Below are 18,144 nucleotides of genomic sequence, written 5' to 3'. Positions count from 1 at the left end.
CTGGCGCGCCGTGGCTAACAAGGCGCCGGAGCTGAGAGACCTTTCTTTGTAAATAGCAGCTTCTTCTCAAGCCCCTTCCCCTATCCAGGCACTCCAGCCCTCGGCCGCCGGACTCAGTCTCCAGCAGGTGAGGACCCTGTAAGGCGTGGCAAACCCTCCAGTCCGGTGGCTGGAGAAGAGTCAGTCCTACCACAACTCCCCAAACGCCTCTCGCGAATCAGGACCACAGTTCCCGTCGTGCTCTGCGCGCGATCTGGACCACAGCTCCCATCGGGCCCCGCGCGTGGTCCTGGCTGGGCAGGCAGCACCGCTGAGATGCTGGTAGCTGCGGCTGCTGAGCGGAACAAGGAACCCATCCTACGCGTGTTGCGGCAGTATGTGGATCCGGCCCAGCGCGGCGTCCGCGTGCTCGAGGTGGCCTCGGGCTCCGGCCAGCACGCTGCGTACTTTGCACAGGCCTTCCCGCACGCCGAGTGGCAGCCTTCGGACGTAGACCAGCGCTGCCTGGACAGGTGCGGTGGCATGGTGTCTCCCCCTTGCGGCCGCTTCGGGCCGTGCGGGCGGCGGGGCTGGTAGTCTGATCCCGACAAGCTTCGCCGAGAGGGCGGGCTCGGGTCTGGGTGCAGGACTAAGGGATGTGGAAGCGACGGGTTGCGGGGCCGACCTAGCCTGGCCCTGTTTGGCTACGGGCTTGCAATTCCTCGGGGCTTTACTGAGCCGCTGAGGGGACTGGTCCGCCTCCGCCCACGCGCTGCCCTCCCTAGCATCGCCGCTACCACTCAAGCCCAAGGGTTGTCTAACGTGAAGGCCCCGCTGTTCTTGGACGTGACTCGGGAGTGGGACCAATGGGGCGGGATTCCGCCGCGATCGCTGGACCTGTTGCTCTGCATCAACATGATCCACATCAGTCCCCTGAGCTGCACTGAGGTGGGAGCCGGTGTGGAAGGAACCCAGCCTCACGCTGCAGGGTGGGTGGCCAGGTTCTCCAGCGTCCAGCTTATTGTGTCCTGCCTCCCTCTCTCCAGGGGCTCCTCAAAGCAGCGGGACACCTACTCAAACCTAAAGCTGTGCTAATCACCTATGGGGTGAGTGACTCTTGCCTACAGTGGTCCCTAGCAGCCTTAGGTGTTTCCCATGCCTGCAGCGCTCTCATTACCCAGAGACTGACCGACTAGTCCTTGCCTTTCCCCTTCTTGGTGACAATAAGGGGGCCATTTTGTCCTTTCTCTGGACCCCAGCCTGCAAATCAGTCCCATGGCCCACTGGGCCTGTGGACTGTGTCCCCTTGTCCCCACAGCCCTTTGCAGTCAATGGGAAGATCTCTCCCCAGAGCAACGTGGACTTTGACCTGACCCTCAGATGCAGGTCAGACCTGGGTTGGAGGGGACCTGGCTGAGAGGGCAGGTGGACGGGGTGATCCTCCTCTCACCTCTGGAAGTGACCTCCACCTCCCTCCTCCACTGCAGGAACCCAGAATGGGGGCTTCGGGACACAGCCCTCCTGAAGGAATTGGGCCAGGCCAGTGGTTTGGTCCTGGAGAGGATGGTAGGCAGGGTAGTCTGGGGGGTGGGTAGTCTCCCCAGGACTAAGGGCCACTTCAGCAAAGCATTTTTCCAGGTGGAAATGCCAACCAACAACAAGTGCCTGATTTTCCGGAAAGAATAGTCTATCTCCTTCCTCCCATGTGCCTGTTATCTCTGCCAGAGACTCTTCTGTCAGGCACAAACCAGACCCCTGCCTCCCTGGGTCAGTCCTTGAGATAAACTAGCCTCTCCTAGTCTGGTGGCCACAAGGCTATAGAGAATGTGCCCAGGGTGGCCTTGAAATAAAACCTTTCCTGGAGTCCCACTGTGGGGCTTCCAACCACATCTGCCTGTTGGGAACACTTTATGCTGGTGGGGGAGGGGCCTGGCCTGAGGGGGTGAAGACTTGGGGTAGGGGACAGTAGCTAAAGCAGGCCTTTTCCCATGCTCCTGGAGAGACATCTGTAGGTCTTCAGGAGTGTCCCAAGTGCTACTTGGTGACCTCAAATCTGGTGGCAGGACCCCACCTCAGGTAGATGGGGGTATGTAAGGAAAGCTAGAAGGAAACCAGAGGTTGTGAGTCCCATAAATGAGTGATAGGCATTTATTTAGTGGGAAGAAGGGTAGGAGTTGGGATCACAGGTGAAGCTAGTCTTGAAAGCGGTTGAGCAACTCACAGGCCTTTTTCTCAAGCAGCTCCACAATCTTCTTGACACGCTTCTCACTGGCAGCACGGACATAGCTGTTGGCATCCAGCACAGCCACACCTTCACGAACCTCACCCATGATGACCAGTGGCCCATCACCAGCTGTCACATTGGGGCACGGGCAGGCCCAGTCCATGCCACTCAGTGTCACCTCCAGGTACTTCGTGCCCAAAAACTTAAGGCCCATCTTGTCGTCCTTGAGCACATCATCTAGAGCTACACGAGCAATGCCACCTGCAGCCTCAGGCTCCTCCAGTACCTCTGTGAGTCGGCCCACAATGGCAAAGTCACTGCGGCACAAACTCAGTGCCAGCTTGCTCCTGAGGCGGCAAGCACGACAGGGTGGTGTTCGTGGCACTGGGCAGGCATCCTCACAGCTCTCTCGACTCTCAAAGTTGTTACCATTGCCCTCACAACCACTATACACAAAGGGGTGGCACTGCTGTAGGAGTGGACTGTAGGCCCAGCGTGGTTCCCAGCCCTGGCAAGGGCCCTGAACTGCAGGCAGTGCACAGGCATCCCCAGGGCCATGGGCACAGGCCTGTTGGCATGCCTCATAGGTCTCAAAGCCCCAGGTGGCCCCATCACATTCAAGGGCTGGAAAGGTCATGCAGCTGCCCCGCTGTGGGTCAAAGCGCCAGAGGACATGGTAGGGGGTCGAGGGCCCAACGCAGGCCTGTGTGTCAGGCAAGCACTCAGCCAGGGCCAGGACACTTGAGGCCCGGTCCCGAGCAGTTCCCCGCTGCACCACAGAGAGGGGGAAGTCAGCCCGCAGCAGGCCAGCAGCATTGCGTGCAGTGCAAGTATACAAGCCTGCATCCTCTGGCTGGGCATTGTAGAGCACCAGCTGTCCAATACTTGTGACCACCACATTCCCATACATCTGGTCCGGGTGCATGATCAGGTTCTCCCGCTGATGGCTTTGCTTTTCCCAGGTCACAGCAGGTGTTGGACGGCCACTAACATCACAGTGGAGGCTGGCTGTCCCTCCCACGTACACTGCCTGTGGTGAGGGGTTGGTGTACAGGGCAGGTGGCATGGGGGCGGCTCCAGGGGTTGGGCGGGCAGTGGTCTCAGGTGGTCCTGGGCTGCTGGGTGGCCAGCTGAGAATGTGCTTGCAGGGCACAACATGCAGGTGGAGGCCCCTCAGGCAGGCCTCTGCATCCATGTAGCAGCGGTTGTAATAGGTGAGGCCATCAGAGGCACAGGTGAAGCTGGGTTCTTTCTCACAGCGGTCACGGCAGCGGCAGACTGGCTGCCCATCCCAGATGTCACAGTCAGAACCCTGCTGTGGGCACTGGAAACCCTCGCATGAAGCTCCTGTCTCAGTTATCGCTGGGCCACCACTGGGGTAGCGGGCTGCCACACAGCTCTGCAATCCACACACATTGGTGCAGCACTTCTCGGATGCTGCACAGTCCTAGGACATAAGGAAAGCTTAGTGGAACCCTGTCTCCTTCCCAGCCTCTCCCAGAGCTTGCTTCCACTCTGGAAAGCTGAGGTCATGCTTTCAGTTTAGTATGAGCTATAAGGCCATGTCTGTCATCTCTTTCAGTTTCACCGAATCCTCAGCATCCCCCAAGCAGGTCTCATCAGCACTGCCACTTGCAGATAAAAGGGTGTGCCAAGGTGCAGGCAGGTGCTCTGCAATCAGAGGGCCTACCCTCTTGGGAGCTCATTGTTCCCTTCCTGGTCTGGGATATGAGGAAAAGACCACAGGGCAGGAGGGTGGTCCTGTTTGCAGGTGTGGGTCAGAGGCCTGGGTCCACGTGACATAAAAAGTGGTACTCGGGCAGGGAAGATAGAGTTGGTCAGTCCAGAGATTGAAGATGCTCTTGTTCTTCAGACTGGTGAGGGTAAATATGGGGGTTTCCTTTGGGCCCTTTGTACATGGCCCAAAACCCCGGTGGATGAGTGTGGAGACCCTGGAGGAAATAGGCTCCTGCAGTTGGGTCTACTCCCCCCACTGAGGAAAGAGCTAGGATGGGGCCCAAGATTCCCTGGAGTTGCAGTGCTCACCTCGTCCCTGGTGCACTCACGCTCACAGGTGCTCTGGGCGTCCACCCACAGGTGTGGGCTGAGCTGGTTGGGGCACATACCAGGGTGGCTTCCAGGCTCTGGTAGCAGGTTGGTCTCCGAGGTCAGGTGGATGAGCCCGGAGACAAAGAGCAGAGACAGGAGTGTCTGCAGGGCGGGCATGGGGACCACAGGGCCAGGGGGTCAGGGTGTGTGGCCACCAGCCACTCCTTAGGTCCTATGGAGCTGGAGCTCCCTACAGGCATCCACCTTTTAGGGTTCTGAGCCTAGGATCCTTGACCCTGCCTGGGATGGCCCCCTCTTCTTGACTTCTAGGCCCTCTTTGACCTAGAGGCTGGAGTCCACTTCTGATGCTCCTTCTTGGTACCCTGAGATCTGGGATCTGGGATCTCTCAAAACCTGTCCACAAACACTGGCCCCTCTGCAGCCTGGCCCTCTCCCAACCACTGTGAGTGGCTCCCAGACTCTGGTCAGCACAGCACAGGAAACAGGAGGGAGAGCTGGGGAGGGGCCAGAGGCCTGAAGCTCAGACCAAGTGACCACTAGGGTCACCAAGGGGCGGAGAAGGGCCAGCTAAGCCAGGGAGGGGGATTCTGTAACCCGAGCCCCTCCCTCTACAAGCTGGAGCCCAGCAGGGATCAAAGTCTCCTTGAAGACCTTCCCATCCTCTATTCAGGGAGGAGGGGCAGGGCAGGCAGATTTCAACTTTTGTCCCTGGCCCTTCAATCACCTATGCAATGGGGTTGGGTAGGCAACCATCCCAACCCCAGCTAACCACTGGCCTAAGTTTTCCCCAAAGCAGGTCAAGGCTAGCACCTGTCATGAGTATAAATAAGGCACCGGGCTCCATTCAGTTAGCAGGTGGTAGAGAGTCTGTTTCTTTCCTGAAGCCTTTAAGTGTCACATCTGTCAGAAAGTCTTGGAGTAAAGATTCTGCTAGTGCACTGGGCATGGTGATGCACACCTATAATTCCAGCACTGGGGAGACGGAGGCAGGAAGATCCAGAGTTTGAGGCCAGCCCAGAGCTACATAGCAAATTCCAGGCCAAGATAGGCTACATAACGAGACTGGTTTTCATTTTGTTTTATATTTTATTTTTTTTTTATGTATATGAATGTTTGCCTGCCTGTAAGCACACCCATGTCAAGCAATTCCCCTGAAGGTGGTAAGGCGTTGGATCTCTTGGAACTGGAGTTATAGTCGCTTGCTAGCTACCGTGAGGGTGCTGGGATTTGAACTCGGGCCCTCTGCAGGAGCAGCCAGTGCTCTTAATCACTGAGCCGTATCTCTAGCCCAAGATTGTTTTTTTTTTTTTTTTACACTGTTAGGAATTAGGCCTTGGTAGCTCACTGTTGAGGGCATGACTCAGCAGGACTTTTCCTCCCAGACACACTTTTTCCACTGAAACTTAGCCCCTTCAGATGAGCAAGACAGATTGGCCCATGTGCACTGGCCATAATCTCATGGCTGTGACTTGGCACACAGGACTGGATGTGTGGAACCCAAGGGGTTTCCAAGGGATGTCCAGGTGCACCCTGGAAAGAGCAGGCTCAGGGATCTAACATACATTTGTTGCCCTGCCCCAACACCCCACCATGAGGGATGGCAACCGTTTTCCAACTGAACCAGAGGCCCTGCCTCTGTGGGGGAGGGCAAGGAGATCAAAGCTGGTGGCAGCACAAAGGGGCCCCCTGGAATCTGTTCTTTCAAACCCTTTTCAGTGGCTCCAGAGGTCCCCAGGGAGTGGTTTTCTCTGAGACAGGAAGGAAAAAAGTCTGTGTGACCTTTTGTCTGACCTCCTGACCCAGGAGGCAGCGTAATAAGAGCCTGGTCTGGCCAGGAGATCAAGAGATGGCTGGCAGGCGACAGTGTCTGCTGCCTTACAAAAGATCTGTGGATGAGCCAGAGCCTAATGAGGGGGCAGGGATGGCTAGGCCACAGAGCCCAGGATAGTCCCAAGGAAGAAGTGTGGGTGGTACCTAAGCCAGAGGCTACATTTAAAATGAACTGTTCTCATCCCCCTCAGAGCATAATATAATCCTAGTAGAGCAAGGCCCTGCACAACCTCCATAACCTACCAGACTTTGTTTCCAGGTGAAGGACCCACTTGCAGGGGTTCTTGAGGCTGTGAAAAATTGTTAGTGGGCTCTGTGATTAGGCAGGCTGCCTGATGCTGGCCCAGGGAAACAGTGCAGTCTGTAACCAGCCTGGCTACTTTAGCCCCACCCTCAGGACTAAGAATGTGAACCCAGTCAGTGGATGGATATGGGTCAGCAAGGTCAGCTACAGGAGACACTCAGAGCCTGGGGTTATTCTGGCAGGCACAAAGCAATGCTGAGTTCTGTAATAGCACATTGCCAGCCATATCTCCGTAACACACCATTGCCAGATAAAGTCAGGTTGATGTACACACACAAAAACACATGATCTCACAGCTGAAGTACATTTACTGTACAAAGAAGTAAGAACAAAGAACCCAGGTATGGTGTCCACAGCAGCAAGGGTAGTGTTGATGGTGTGCACGCAGGCCCATTCAGGTCCTCAAGTCCATACCATTCTATTCACAATTCTAGAGAAAAGATCTCTATCAACAACAACAGGACAGGTGGGCCAGGAGGTGATGCTGCATGAAAGCCAGCCACAAGGCCAGAGTCCCAGGGGCTGCTGCTTATCAGGCAGCCCCTACAGCCATAGCCCTGTCCACATAGACATGACTCATCTCCCAGAACAGCAAGGTGGTGCTGTGTCCACTGGTGCCCTAGTAATAACCATGGCAAGATGGTCTTAGGAAATGTGCACTAAGAAGGTCCCCAGGAAGGGTTCATGGCTCCTGCTGTGGCCAGGGGCCCAAGGGCAGGAGGTAGAGTTGAGCACCAGTGTGACCAAGGGCTACAGGCAAGGATCAGGGAGCAGTCACACAGGACATCCATTGGGGACAACATCCCCATGGAGGAGGAGGCTGCCCAGGGCAGGCAGGGGTAGGAGGAGCACTCTGGAGGAATAGTCCATGGCTTCAGAAGGTGCTCCAGCTAGTGGGTCCCTAAGGAGGGGCTTGGTGGCCACCCCTATGGCCCACAGCATGGTTGAGGCTGCAGTTCCAGGTAGTGTCATTAAGAAACAGGTCAAAGAAATTCCAGTGATATGAACTCCTAGGCAGAAGGGCCACAATAGGCAAGGAGCAGCTGTGAAACACACAGCCAAGGTTGATGAGTACAAGCTGCTGAACACTGAGGCCCTAGGCCAAGATGCCCCTGGAGGCCATCCGGTTCTTCAAGTCTGCAGAAGGCCCTGCAGCCTCAACTGGGAGATGCTGAGGATATAGTAAACATCACCAAAAGTGCCGGGGCATAGTCGGGAGGGATACAAGTGGGGCTCCCAGGTGTACCCACTTCTTTCCTCTCCTAGGAGGTGCTTAAGAGCCACACCCTTGCCTGTGCTCAGCATACTAACTTGGTCAGATATGGAAGCTGGAGCCAAGATTGCTGCCAGAAGCATCTAGAGCTTGTCCTGACCCCATCGGTTTCCAACTGGCCTGTAAGCATCAATACCCTAGATAGGGTGTTTGCAAATCCAAAGATCATCTGGCTTCAACGTTGAACCCCTCCATCACTGCCTCATTCCTCCTTCCCTGACATCCTGAGCTTCCCTGATGGCCTTTGTGGCCATGAGGGGGCATCCAGGCTTCCCTGACAGCCCTTTAAAAATGTACAAAATGGGTAAAATGTTCTCCATATAAATAAAGGGGATCCAGGCCTACTTCTGGCCTGGAGATCACAATTGGTTCAGACCTGGTCCCCGTAGCACCAGCAGCCCTGCTGCCTGGTTTGTGGAGCATTCTCCCCTGCACGCCCCTCCCCTCCATCTAGCTCAGGTGTGGAGGAAAGCCTGGCGTGATCCAGGCAGGGTTGTGTGGCCAAGTCTTCCTGCATGCAGCAGGGCCTAGCGCCTGGCCAAGAGTGCCCCAGTGTGAGCCCCCAGAGTTTGCACAGGCGGCACCCACAGGTCCCGCTAGGAGATCTTGCAGTTGCTCCGAGAGCAGTTCTGGGGGGGGCTCTGGGGGGGGCGGATGGACTTGGACCTCTTAAGGCTGTTGCCCTTGCTGCCACTGCTGCCGGCCCCACTCGCCAGGGAATAGGAGCGGCCATGCATCATGACAGCATTCATGCCGTTGGCCATGGAAAAGGACTTGAGGTGGCTCTTGATGGTGACAGGCAGTGGGAGCTTGTCAATGAGGTGCACAGGGGTGCAGGAGACAATGGCTCGGCAACAGAGGTCCTGCAGGCTGAAAACTGAAGGGAGGGTAAGGGAAGGAAGGTAAGAACAGACAGGTAATAAAGCCTTGTGAGAGGAAACACAGGTTTATGGTCCTCACACTATCAGACAAGGATGAGCAAAGCCCAGCTGAGTCTCAAAGCGCAAGGCTCCTGGATGCTCAGCTATTCTGCCACTTATGAGCACACACTGGGTGGCTCCTCTTTCCTGGCTTTTTTTTAAATTTAATATTTTATGATTTTATGTGTATGAGTGTATTGCCTGAATGTGTGTGAGTGCACCCATGTCGTGCAGTGCCACAGAGGTCAGAAGAGGGCTTCAGATTCCCCTGGAACTGGAGTTAAGGACGGTTCGTAGCCACCATGTGGGTGCTGGGAATTAAACCCGAGTCCTCTGCAAGAGCAGTCAGTGCTCTTAACCACTGAGCCATCTCTCCAGCCCCGTCCTGGCTTTTTTAGAGTGGAGTATACTGCAAAGTGCTGCTTGGAGATAGGCTTCCAGAGGCCAGTGTGCCCAGCCACTCTATGAGACTGGGGGTGGATTGGCCGGTTGACTGAGGGCCAACTAACTTTGGAGCTCAAGTGCAGCCCTGCTGTAGCTCTAGTTGAGGTTAACTCAGCCTTGCCTGGCTGTACTTGGCAGAGGTTTTTCTGGCTCAAGAGAAGGACTTAGTCATCCTGTTCTTCCCTGTGGCTTCATCATAGGCTGGCTCTGATCATACCTGTGCCCAGCAGTTAGCCCTGTGGGAAAGCATCACAAGAGTGAGGCCATTGTTAAGGGCTCCTGATCAAGAACTTGGCATGGACAATAGCACAGACATTGCGGAACTGCACATACTATTTCTGCGACCACCCAGAGTAGTGAAGGCACATGTGCAGGGCTCTGCTCTCAGCATGGCAAGATAGAGATAACCTGCTCTAGGTCTAAACAGGCAGCCCAGGTGACTACATCATAAGAGGCCACCTCTACTCTGACTCCACCAGTGATGCCCATGGCTCCATCCCCAGGCCTTATAACTCCACTCACATCCCTGCCTGAACTGAGCCCCAATCCTACCTCGATTAGGCCTCCAGATCTTCTCCATGCCATGCCGCATGAGCACAATACGGGAGAGCTCAGTGAAAGATTCAATGACGTTGAAATTGCACAGGGGGCTGACTTCAAAGAAGGTCATGCAGTTCTTTTCTGCATAGGCTCGGGCTTGCTCCGTTGGCACTTGCCGCTTGAAGGCCAGGTGCAGCCGGTTCCCAACCAGGATCCGAGGAACACCAGGTGCATGCTTAGGGAGGTTTGGAACTCAACAAAGGCATAATCAGAGGACACCCACCCTTTGGCCGTAGGCAATGCCCCCACTGTCTGCATTCTGTAATGGGACAAGCCCAGGAAGGTCTGGGTAGGACCTAGTGGATAGCAAAGCCCAGCTGTTTACTGCTGAACATCACAGTGGCTAGGGAAAGATTAGAGTGGGCAGCACTCTCAGGCATGACCCAAGCATAGTATGGTCCAAGGCTCTCCCCTGGAGGGGTACAGACCCACATCTACCTCATCAATTTCCTTGATCCACCGATCAATGCCATCAAAGGACCAACGGTTGGTGATGTCGTACACCAGGAGGATCCCCTGCAAGGAAGATAGAGGTTACATACAGGCATGTTTGGGCTCATGCCTCAGGTCACTAGCATGACCATGACCTGTAGGTAGGAAATGCACCTGCCATTCAACATGAGAGCAGTAGGAAGGATACCTTCTGTTAGTGGAAAAACACTACTCCCTTCCATCCCCTGAGAACATGGCTACAACAGAACTGACTTTTTTAACATTTTTTTTTCTCTAGGCTGTCACGCGCATTATTCTGAAATCTCTCAAAAGCCACATAGGCTAAGTCACACATACAGGTCTGGGCTTTCGGGGGGGAAGGGAGAGTAAAGAGCCACAGAGTTTCACTAGAGGGCCAAGAGACCTCAGCAAACTGTACCCCAGCGGGACCTGGGGCTGAATGGAGGCATCTGAGTTTTCCAGCTCCAAACTTGCACAGCAGGATGTCAGTCACTCAAGAAGCAGTTTTTGGCGAAGGCTCCCTCTAGCCAAGCAAAGTAGGATTTGCTACAGGGTCCTTCCCATCACATCCCTTAGAGACCAATTACTGGGAGCTCAGCTCTGGGCTGTCTCCATCTGCTCCAAATATCCCGCCAGGGACACTGTTATAGGCTCTCCAACAGGGGCTAAATTGAACACACTGTCTACCACACAAGGTTAACAACACTGTGAATCTGCCTTTCATTCTGAGTCCACTTTGAAGGAGGCGCCACAATCAGAATCCACCCAGTGAGCCAAAACTCACCTACTCCCCTCCCAACACATCCTCATACATAGAGAACAGAAAAGTACAAAAAAGAAGGGTACAGATGGGAAGGAGGAGATGCACTGCATTTCAGAGTGAAGAGACTCCAAAAGCATGTCCCAAACATAGCCTGCCATTTCTAGAAGACTCAGGCTAGCCCCAGGTCCTACTGAGAAAAAAGGTGGCAATTATTCACAGGCAGATAACAGGCAGGCATGGCTCAAACAGTCACAGCTGGGAAATAATTTGTGTGTGTGGGATCCCCTACCATGAGGCTAGGTACTACTGAGAAGAACCAATCAAGGGAGCTTGATTAACCTCAAGGAGCCAGGTTGGTGGATGAAAATGTTCAGATTTACAGTAACTAAATATGGCAGGCACAGAGACTCACATTTATAATCCCATCATTCAGGAGACTGAGGTAGGTGGATCTCTGTGAGTTTGAGGCCAGCCTAGTCTACATAGAGAGTTCTAGGCCAGCCAGGGATATATAGTAAGAACTTGTTTCAAAAAACAAAAGCACCAGCCTCGTCTACATAGTGAGTTCCAAGCCAGCTGGGACTACAGCTCAAAAAAGACCAAAAAATAAAAAAGGCCGGGTGTGGTGGCGCACACCTTTCTTTAATCCAGAGGCAGGTGGCTCTCTGTGAGTCTGAGGCCACCCTGCTCTCCATAGTGAATCCAGGCCAACTAGGGCTACAGGGAGACCCTGTCTCAAAAAGACCAAAAAAATAAATAAAAATTCCCCCCTCCCCAAACAACAAAAGACATCAAACACCACCCCCACCCCCAAATTAACAAATAAGCACATACCCAGGATGAGCCTGTTGCTTGACCACAGGGAACAGAACTCTCATTTGCTGCCAAGGAAGGAAGTGATTTGGAGAGGACAGTGCCATCCAAAGCCTCAGAGCATTTGGCAATCTGGTGCCTAAGGATTACTCAAGAATATGCCAAAGATCACTTTCCAGAGACCCATCTCAGCATGAAGGAATGATTAAGGTGGCTTTGGGGGGGGGGGTGGGCAGCTGGAGTGTAACTCAGTGCGTAAGCATGAAGATTCTACTTGGATTCTAGCCCCAGTACAACCAAGGAGGGAGAAAAGGAAGGAAGGAAGAACACTGGGAGGGAGGGATGGAGAAAATGTGCAGTGATAAAGAACTGGAGATGCAGTTCAGAGGTACAGCATATAATGTTCAAGGCTCTGGATTCCATTCAGAGAATGGAAAAAGCAACAAAAGAACAAAATTCTTTATAAGTATAGTTGGTGATCACAGAAAGAGGAACAAGTTGTGAGATAAGAAATACAGATCCCACAGCCACATACATCAAAACATTTTATTTTATGTATTTATTTATTTATTTATTTATTTGCCTGAGCTGTCCTGGAACTATGTAGACCAGGCTGGCCTTGAACTCACAGAGAGCCTGCCTCTGCCTCCCAAGTGCTGGGACTACAGGCATGTGCCACCACACATGGCTATGTTATGACATTAAAAATTTTTTTATTTATTATTTTTATTTTATGTGTATGCATGTATTGCCTGAATGTAGGTAAGTGCACCCATGTTGTGCAATGCCTGTGGAAGTCAGAAGAGGCTGTCAGATCTCCTGGGACTGGAGTTACAGACAGTTGTTAGCTGCCATGTGGGTGCTGGGATTCAAACCCGGGTCTTCTGCAAGAACAACCAGTGTTCTTAACCACTGAGCCATCTTTCCAGCCCCCGTTATGACATTTTAAAAAGTAAAAGCACAAACATACGGCGCATTGCACAAGAAGTTTACACAGACACACAGCAGATAGTAAAAGGCTGGGTGGTTTTTATTTTCTTATTTATGTAGACCCTTACTTTCTGCAGTAATCATCATTTGTGTCACATTTAAAACAAGTGAGCAGAAGGCCCATGTCCTGGGCCAGAGGAGCTCCAGTTGCAACCTGAGGTTGTCCCTTGTCCAGGCTGCCCCTCCTAGCCAACCCAGCATTCACAGCTTTGTTCTCACAGACAGGCCCTTCCTCCAAGTTGGGGTTAGAGTAGGGAGACCAAAATGATCATGGATTTCCTAGAGAAAACTATCTGGGATGAACTGCATGCAAGACAGCTAAGGACCAAAATGAAGTTTGTTCTTACTAGATCCAGCCCCAAAGGAATTCCACTGTCAATTGTGTGTCTTGAAGAGGAAGAACAAAGGACAAATGACTCTTGACTACATTCTGTCTTTAATGATAAAGTAAGATATGCTCTGATTTTTTAAATTTTTATTTATTTTTATTTTATGTGTATGCATCTATTGCCTGCATGTAGGTAAGTGCACCTGTGTCATGCAATGCCTGAGGAGGTCAGAAGAGGCTGTTGGATCCCCTGGGACTAGAATTACAAACAGTTGTTAGCTGCCATGTGGGTGCTGGGATTCAAACCCGGGTCTTCTGCAAGAACAACCAGTGTTCTTAACCGCTGAGCCATCTCTCCAGCCCCGATGCTCCGATTTTTTTAGGCTACTCATATGCCAGTATGTGAACACAGGCTCACCCTGCTAATGCTCCACTCCATCCAGGAATTACTCTGAAGAGTATCATACCAGTGTCTCCCAGATGTGTCTGCACTGAGGCTCAATTCACAAAGACAAGATCATGTCAGAGATCCAGGCACCTGGCTCCCCGACCTAGAGCTCAGGCAGTGAGCCCCTCCCCTACAGCGGCCAGCACTCCATACCAGTCCCATTAACTAGTCTTAGGAAATTTTACCTTCTTGTGACAAACATCTTCAAGGCACCTCTGAGAATATAAAGTATTTTTGTTCAACTTAATCTACAAGACATAATCTGAGACGTGAAATGGTTAGAACTAAGAGTAGGTCACTTACTGTTATAACTTTTTGTCTCTGGGTTGTGTGTTCATGTGTGTGTACATTTATGTGAGAGTGTATGGAGGCCAGAGAGCAATGTCAGATGTCTTCCTCAGTCTCCACTTATTTTCTGAGGCAGGGTGTCTCACTGAACCTGAAGCTCACTGAATTCCTTATTGGCTGGCCAGTAAGACCCAAGGATTCTTCTGTCTCTGCCTCTCCAGGTGCTAATATTACAGGTGTTCACTGCAGTGCCTAGTTTTTTATATGGGTGCTGGTAACTGCACTCATGCTTACATAGCAAGTACTACCAACTGAGGCATCTCCCTAGCCCCTTATCTATATAACTTATATATACCAGAAAACATGAAAGTTGGCAGAAAGATGCTCTGATGAGTTTTTGAAAAATGCACCCATGTAATCAACCATAATGAGATGTAGAGTGCCTTTTGTGTGTGTCCCCATGTTTGTGTGTACATGCATAGGTGTAGGCCAGAGGTTGATTTAGATGTCTTTTGAGGCCAGCCTTGGGGATTTAGCTCCATGGCACAGTACTTGCCTAGAAAGGGCAAGGACCTAGGTTGGGGGGGTAGATAACAAAAGACCACAAACAAACAAGCAAACAAACAAATAAACACCCATACCCAAAACCAAAAGCAAATCAACAAGGCAACTAAATGCCTTTGTCAATTACTCCCCACCTTATTTTTTGGTGACAGGGTCTCTCATAGAACCTGGAGCTCAACAATTCAATTAGAATGGCCTGCTAGTAAGACCCACAGATCTTCCTGTCTCTGCCTTCCTGGGAATACAGGTGCATGCTACTGCACTTGCCTTTTAATACTTGTGCTGGGCACCTAAACTCAGGTCTTCAAGTTTGCGTGGCAAGCACTTTACTGACTGAGCCATCTCCCTAGCCCCCCACAGTGCCTTTAAAAGTAAAAATTGGCTGGGCGTGGTGGCGCACGCCTTTAATCCCAGCACTTGGGAGGCAGAGGCAGGCAGATCTCTGTGAGTTGAGGCCAGCCTGGTCTACATAGTGAGTTCCAGGACAGCTGGGGCTACAGGGAGACCCTGTCTCAAAAAGACCCCCCAAAAAAGTAAAAATTGGAGCCACCCAGCACTTGGGAGGCAGATAGGAGGATCTCTCTGAGTTCTAGTCCAGTTGGGGATATAGGGAGACCCTGTCTCAAAAAGACTAAAAGAAGTAAAAAGTAAAAATAGGGCAAGGTGTGGTGGTTACACTTTTATTTTTAAATCTTTCATTTTTATTATTTTTATTCTTTTATGTGTATGAGTGTATTGCCAGCATGTATGGGAGTGTACCCATGTTGTGCAATGCCATGAAGGTCAGAAGAGAGCTTCAGATTCCCCTGGAACTTAAGGACGGTTCGTAGCTACCATGTGGGTGCTGGGACTCAAACCTGGGTCCTCTGCAAGAGCAGTCAGTGCTCTTAACTGGTGAGCCATCTCTCCAGCCCCGGTGGTTACACTTTTAATACCAGCACTTAGGAGGCAGAGGCAGGTGGGTCTCTGTGAGTTAGAGGCCAGCCTAGTCTACATAGGGAGTATGTAGGCCATGCAGACCACTTGGGCCTTTAGGGAGATCCTGTCTCAAAAAACCAAAAAGAAAAAAAGCCAGTTATGGTTACACACACCTATGATCCCAGCATCTGGAAGATAAAGGCAGGAAGATCAGAAGTTCAAGGCCAGCCTCAGCAATATAGCAAGTTCAAGGGGGTGGGGGAATGGGACAGTGGGACAGTGTGCTAGAGAGATGGCTCAGCAGTTAAGAGCTCATCCAGAGGGCCTGATTTTGGTTCCCAGCACATACATCAAGTGGTTCAAAACCACCTGTAACTCCAGCTCCAGGGGATTCCAATGTGATGCCTCTGGCCTCTGAGGGCATCTGCTCTGCATTCACTTTGCAGATAACTACACACATACACATAGTTAAAAGATAATAAAAACCAGTTGGACATGGTGGCACATGCCTTTAATCCCAGCACCAGAGAGGCAGAAGCTGGCAGAGCTCTGTGAAATCAAGGCCAGCCTGGCCTCCATAGTGAGGTTCCAGGCCAGCTGGGGCTACAGGGAGAACCCTCCCCCCCAAAAAAAACCAGCCTGTGTTACATGAGACTCTGTCTCAAAAATAAATAGGATCAGTGAGATGGCTCTGTGGATAAAAGCACCTTCTGCTAAGCCTGATGACCTAGGTTTGATTTCTAGGACCTATGGTAAAAGGAAAGAATCAGCTCCCAAAAGTTGTCCTCTGACCTTCATTTGTGTACCGTGGCATGGGTGTGCTCCCCATCTCCAAATAAATAAACTAACATTCAGCACATAAACTGCATCTGTGTGGCTCAAACTCCCAAGGCCCAGAAAACTATAGAGTGAAACTTCTTTCTGCCCATCTCACACACCCTGGATATGCTAAACTATTTCCCCCTACACACACACACACACAAAGCCCACCTACCAAGTGACAAGTGGTATGCTAGTGTCCTCTTTAGCAATGACCTAATGGTTAGCATGCATCTTTTACCAATTCCCATAGAAACCCTTCCATGTAACAAACCCACTTCTGTCCTAAAGGGACAAAGTACCTGATCACATACTTCTCAGACTAACTCAGGTGAACTCAGCCCTCAATTGGACAGGACTAGCACCTCCCACTGGCACTAGTGTGGCCTCAGGACAGATACTGCCAGGCCTATCCCATTACCTAACCTCCACACACCAAGCCCCAGGCACATCCACCCACCTAAGGGGACCCACTCACTTTCCCAGGGGGCAGTACAAGCCTATATTATAGGGCCCTTAGAGACTACCTCTGAACTCAGCCATAATAACATGGAAGCTTGGCCACTAGTGGAATTTAAAAGGATTCAGCAGGAGTCACAGAGACAGTGCTACATGTGCCAAGTGACAAAAGCAAGGGAGTGACCAGCAACCTTGGTTTGTGCCAAGTGCAAGACTTAGGCCCCAAGGAAACCAGAGGCCACTTTGGGCTTAACAAAAGGAAGGAGTGAAAAAAACATGGCTTAAAATGGGATTGTCCCACTCAAATTCTCAGAGAAGCATTGCTGCATTTACAGTGGAAACTACCATCTCATTACTGTTATTCCCACACTGAATGCACGTGGGTCTTGTTCCAAGGCACCCCTTCCCCCAAACCCAAGATGTGTACTTAAGGTCTGCAGTTAGCTCTTCTTAGCCAGGAGACAGCCACTAAGAACTTCCAGAAATAATGGAAAAAACAATCAACAACTCATCACTTGGGAAAATATAGAACTGATGACACAGACATGGCTACCTAAAAAACTTGATCTAGCGAAGGCAGTTGTGAAGTGTCCAGTTTTTACTTCTCATGTACTGAGCAGACATGGCTGCCAAGATCAGTTCTTTGTTACATCTAGCACCGTACCTGTCAGCCTGTCTATGAGTCACCCTTCTCACTTTCTCCCAATAACCTACTGCTGTCACCCAAGGTAACTACCCACTTATTCTTTTTTAAAAATATTTATTATTTTACATTTATTTATTTATTTATTTATTTATTTATTTATTTATTTATTTATTTATTTATTGTTCTTTTTTGAGACAGGGTCTCTGTAGCCCCAGCTGGCCTGGAACTATGTAGACCAATCTGGCCTTGAACTCACAGAGATCCGCCTGCTTCTGCCTCCCCAGTGCTGGGATTAAAGGCATGCACCAGCACGCCCAGCTTATTTTTTTAATTTTATGTGTAGGAGTGTATTGCCTGCATGTATGTAAGTGCATTCAAATCATGCAATACCCACAGTGGTCAGAAGGCATTGGATCCTCTGGAACTGGAGTTAGAAATGGTTGTTAGCCACCACGTGGGTGCTAGGACTTGGACCCTGGTCTTCTCTCTGTAAGAGTCATTGGTGTTCTTAACCACTGACCCATCTCTCTAGCCCCCTTATTATTTTTATTTTAAGTGTATGAGTGTATTGCCTGCATGCATGTACGTGCACCCATGTTATGCAATACACAGGGAGGTCAGAAGAGGGCACTGAATTCCCTGGAGTTAAGGACAGTTGTTAGCTGCCATGTAGGTGCTAGGAAACAAACCTGGGTCCTTTGCAAGAGCACCTAGTGCTCTTAACTGCTGAGCCATATCTCTAGCCTCCTTTGTTGTTACCTTTTTTTTAAAAAAATTATACATAAAAGATCAAGAAAAATATCTCTAGATAAGGTTTATTTGAGACCAACTGGTCATTACCCAAGATTTATCTGCAGGACACACAGTAATTAAAAATGCCAGAATGGAGGAACTAACATTATTGAATGTTTAACAGACATGCCTTGAGATCTATACTAATTGGGTCAGAGGGATTCAAAGGACACATTTTGCTCCTTGCCCTCCTAGGTCGATTAGTTCCCAGGGACTATG

At 51.0% G+C, this 18,144-nt stretch overlaps 2 protein-coding genes and 1 long non-coding RNA gene across 4 annotated transcripts; 2 read left to right on the top strand and 1 right to left on the bottom strand.

The window, feature by feature from the left end:
• The first annotated feature begins 259 nt into the window (after nt 1–259).
• Nucleotides 260–1,868, top strand: Mettl26 (methyltransferase like 26). Of its 2 annotated transcripts, XM_008856118.3 has the most exons (6): nt 260–512; nt 765–927; nt 1,026–1,085; nt 1,298–1,365; nt 1,467–1,545; nt 1,618–1,868. In XM_008856118.3, the coding sequence occupies exons 1-6, from the start codon at nt 316–318 to the stop codon at nt 1,663–1,665; spliced, it is 615 nt and encodes a 204-aa protein (XP_008854340.1). In that variant the 5' UTR covers nt 260–315; the 3' UTR covers nt 1,666–1,868. The 2 variants fall into 2 exon arrangements, with proteins under 2 accessions (XP_008854340.1, XP_029413632.1); XM_029557772.1 differs by lacking the exons at nt 1,467–1,545; nt 1,618–1,868 and having other exon boundaries at nt 1,251–1,366.
• A 243-nt stretch (nt 1,869–2,111) lies between these two features.
• Wfikkn1 (WAP, follistatin/kazal, immunoglobulin, kunitz and netrin domain containing 1) lies at nt 2,112–9,774 on the bottom strand. The gene is made up of 3 exons (XM_008856116.3): nt 9,597–9,774; nt 4,250–4,414; nt 2,112–3,650 (listed from the first exon to the last, which is right to left on the bottom strand). The coding sequence occupies exons 1-3, from the start codon at nt 9,627–9,629 to the stop codon at nt 2,172–2,174; spliced, it is 1,677 nt and encodes a 558-aa protein (XP_008854338.1). The 5' UTR covers nt 9,630–9,774; the 3' UTR covers nt 2,112–2,171.
• LOC115068127 lies at nt 2,258–8,053 on the top strand. Its single transcript, XR_003847505.1, has 2 exons — nt 2,258–2,387; nt 7,674–8,053. It is a non-coding gene; the product is annotated as an uncharacterized LOC115068127 (long non-coding RNA).
• Nucleotides 9,775–18,144: the final 8,370 nt, after the last annotated feature.

Source organism: Nannospalax galili, unplaced genomic scaffold (genome assembly GCF_000622305.1).
Source record: "Nannospalax galili isolate Female #2095 unplaced genomic scaffold, S.galili_v1.0 scaffold668, whole genome shotgun sequence".
Lineage (NCBI taxonomy): Eukaryota > Metazoa > Chordata > Mammalia > Rodentia > Spalacidae > Nannospalax > Nannospalax galili.
The sequence above is the reverse complement of the archived record's forward strand: the minus strand, read 5'-3'. Positions and strand labels throughout refer to the sequence as shown.

What these genes read in the sequence shown, in the direction of transcription:
- Mettl26 (XM_008856118.3), top strand. Translation starts at nt 316, where the DNA reads ATGCTGGTAGCTGCGGCTGCTGAGCGGAACAAGGAACCCATCCTACGC. An exon ending in CTGTGCTAATCACCTATGGG is followed by an intron (nt 1,086 to 1,297) that starts GTGAGTGACTCT and finishes TTGTCCCCACAG; the next exon opens with CCCTTTGCAGTCAATGGGAA. An exon ending in GACCTGACCCTCAGATGCAG is followed by an intron (nt 1,366 to 1,466) that starts GTCAGACCTGGG and finishes CCTCCACTGCAG; the next exon opens with GAACCCAGAATGGGGGCTTC.
- Wfikkn1 (XM_008856116.3), bottom strand. Translation starts at nt 9,629, where the DNA reads ATGGCATGGAGAAGATCTGGAGGCCTAATCGAG. An exon ending in GATCTGGAGGCCTAATCGAG is followed by an intron (nt 4,415 to 9,596) that starts GTAGGATTGGGG and finishes CCCGCCCTGCAG; the next exon opens with ACACTCCTGTCTCTGCTCTT. An exon ending in GTGAGTGCACCAGGGACGAG is followed by an intron (nt 3,651 to 4,249) that starts GTGAGCACTGCA and finishes CTTATGTCCTAG; the next exon opens with GACTGTGCAGCATCCGAGAA.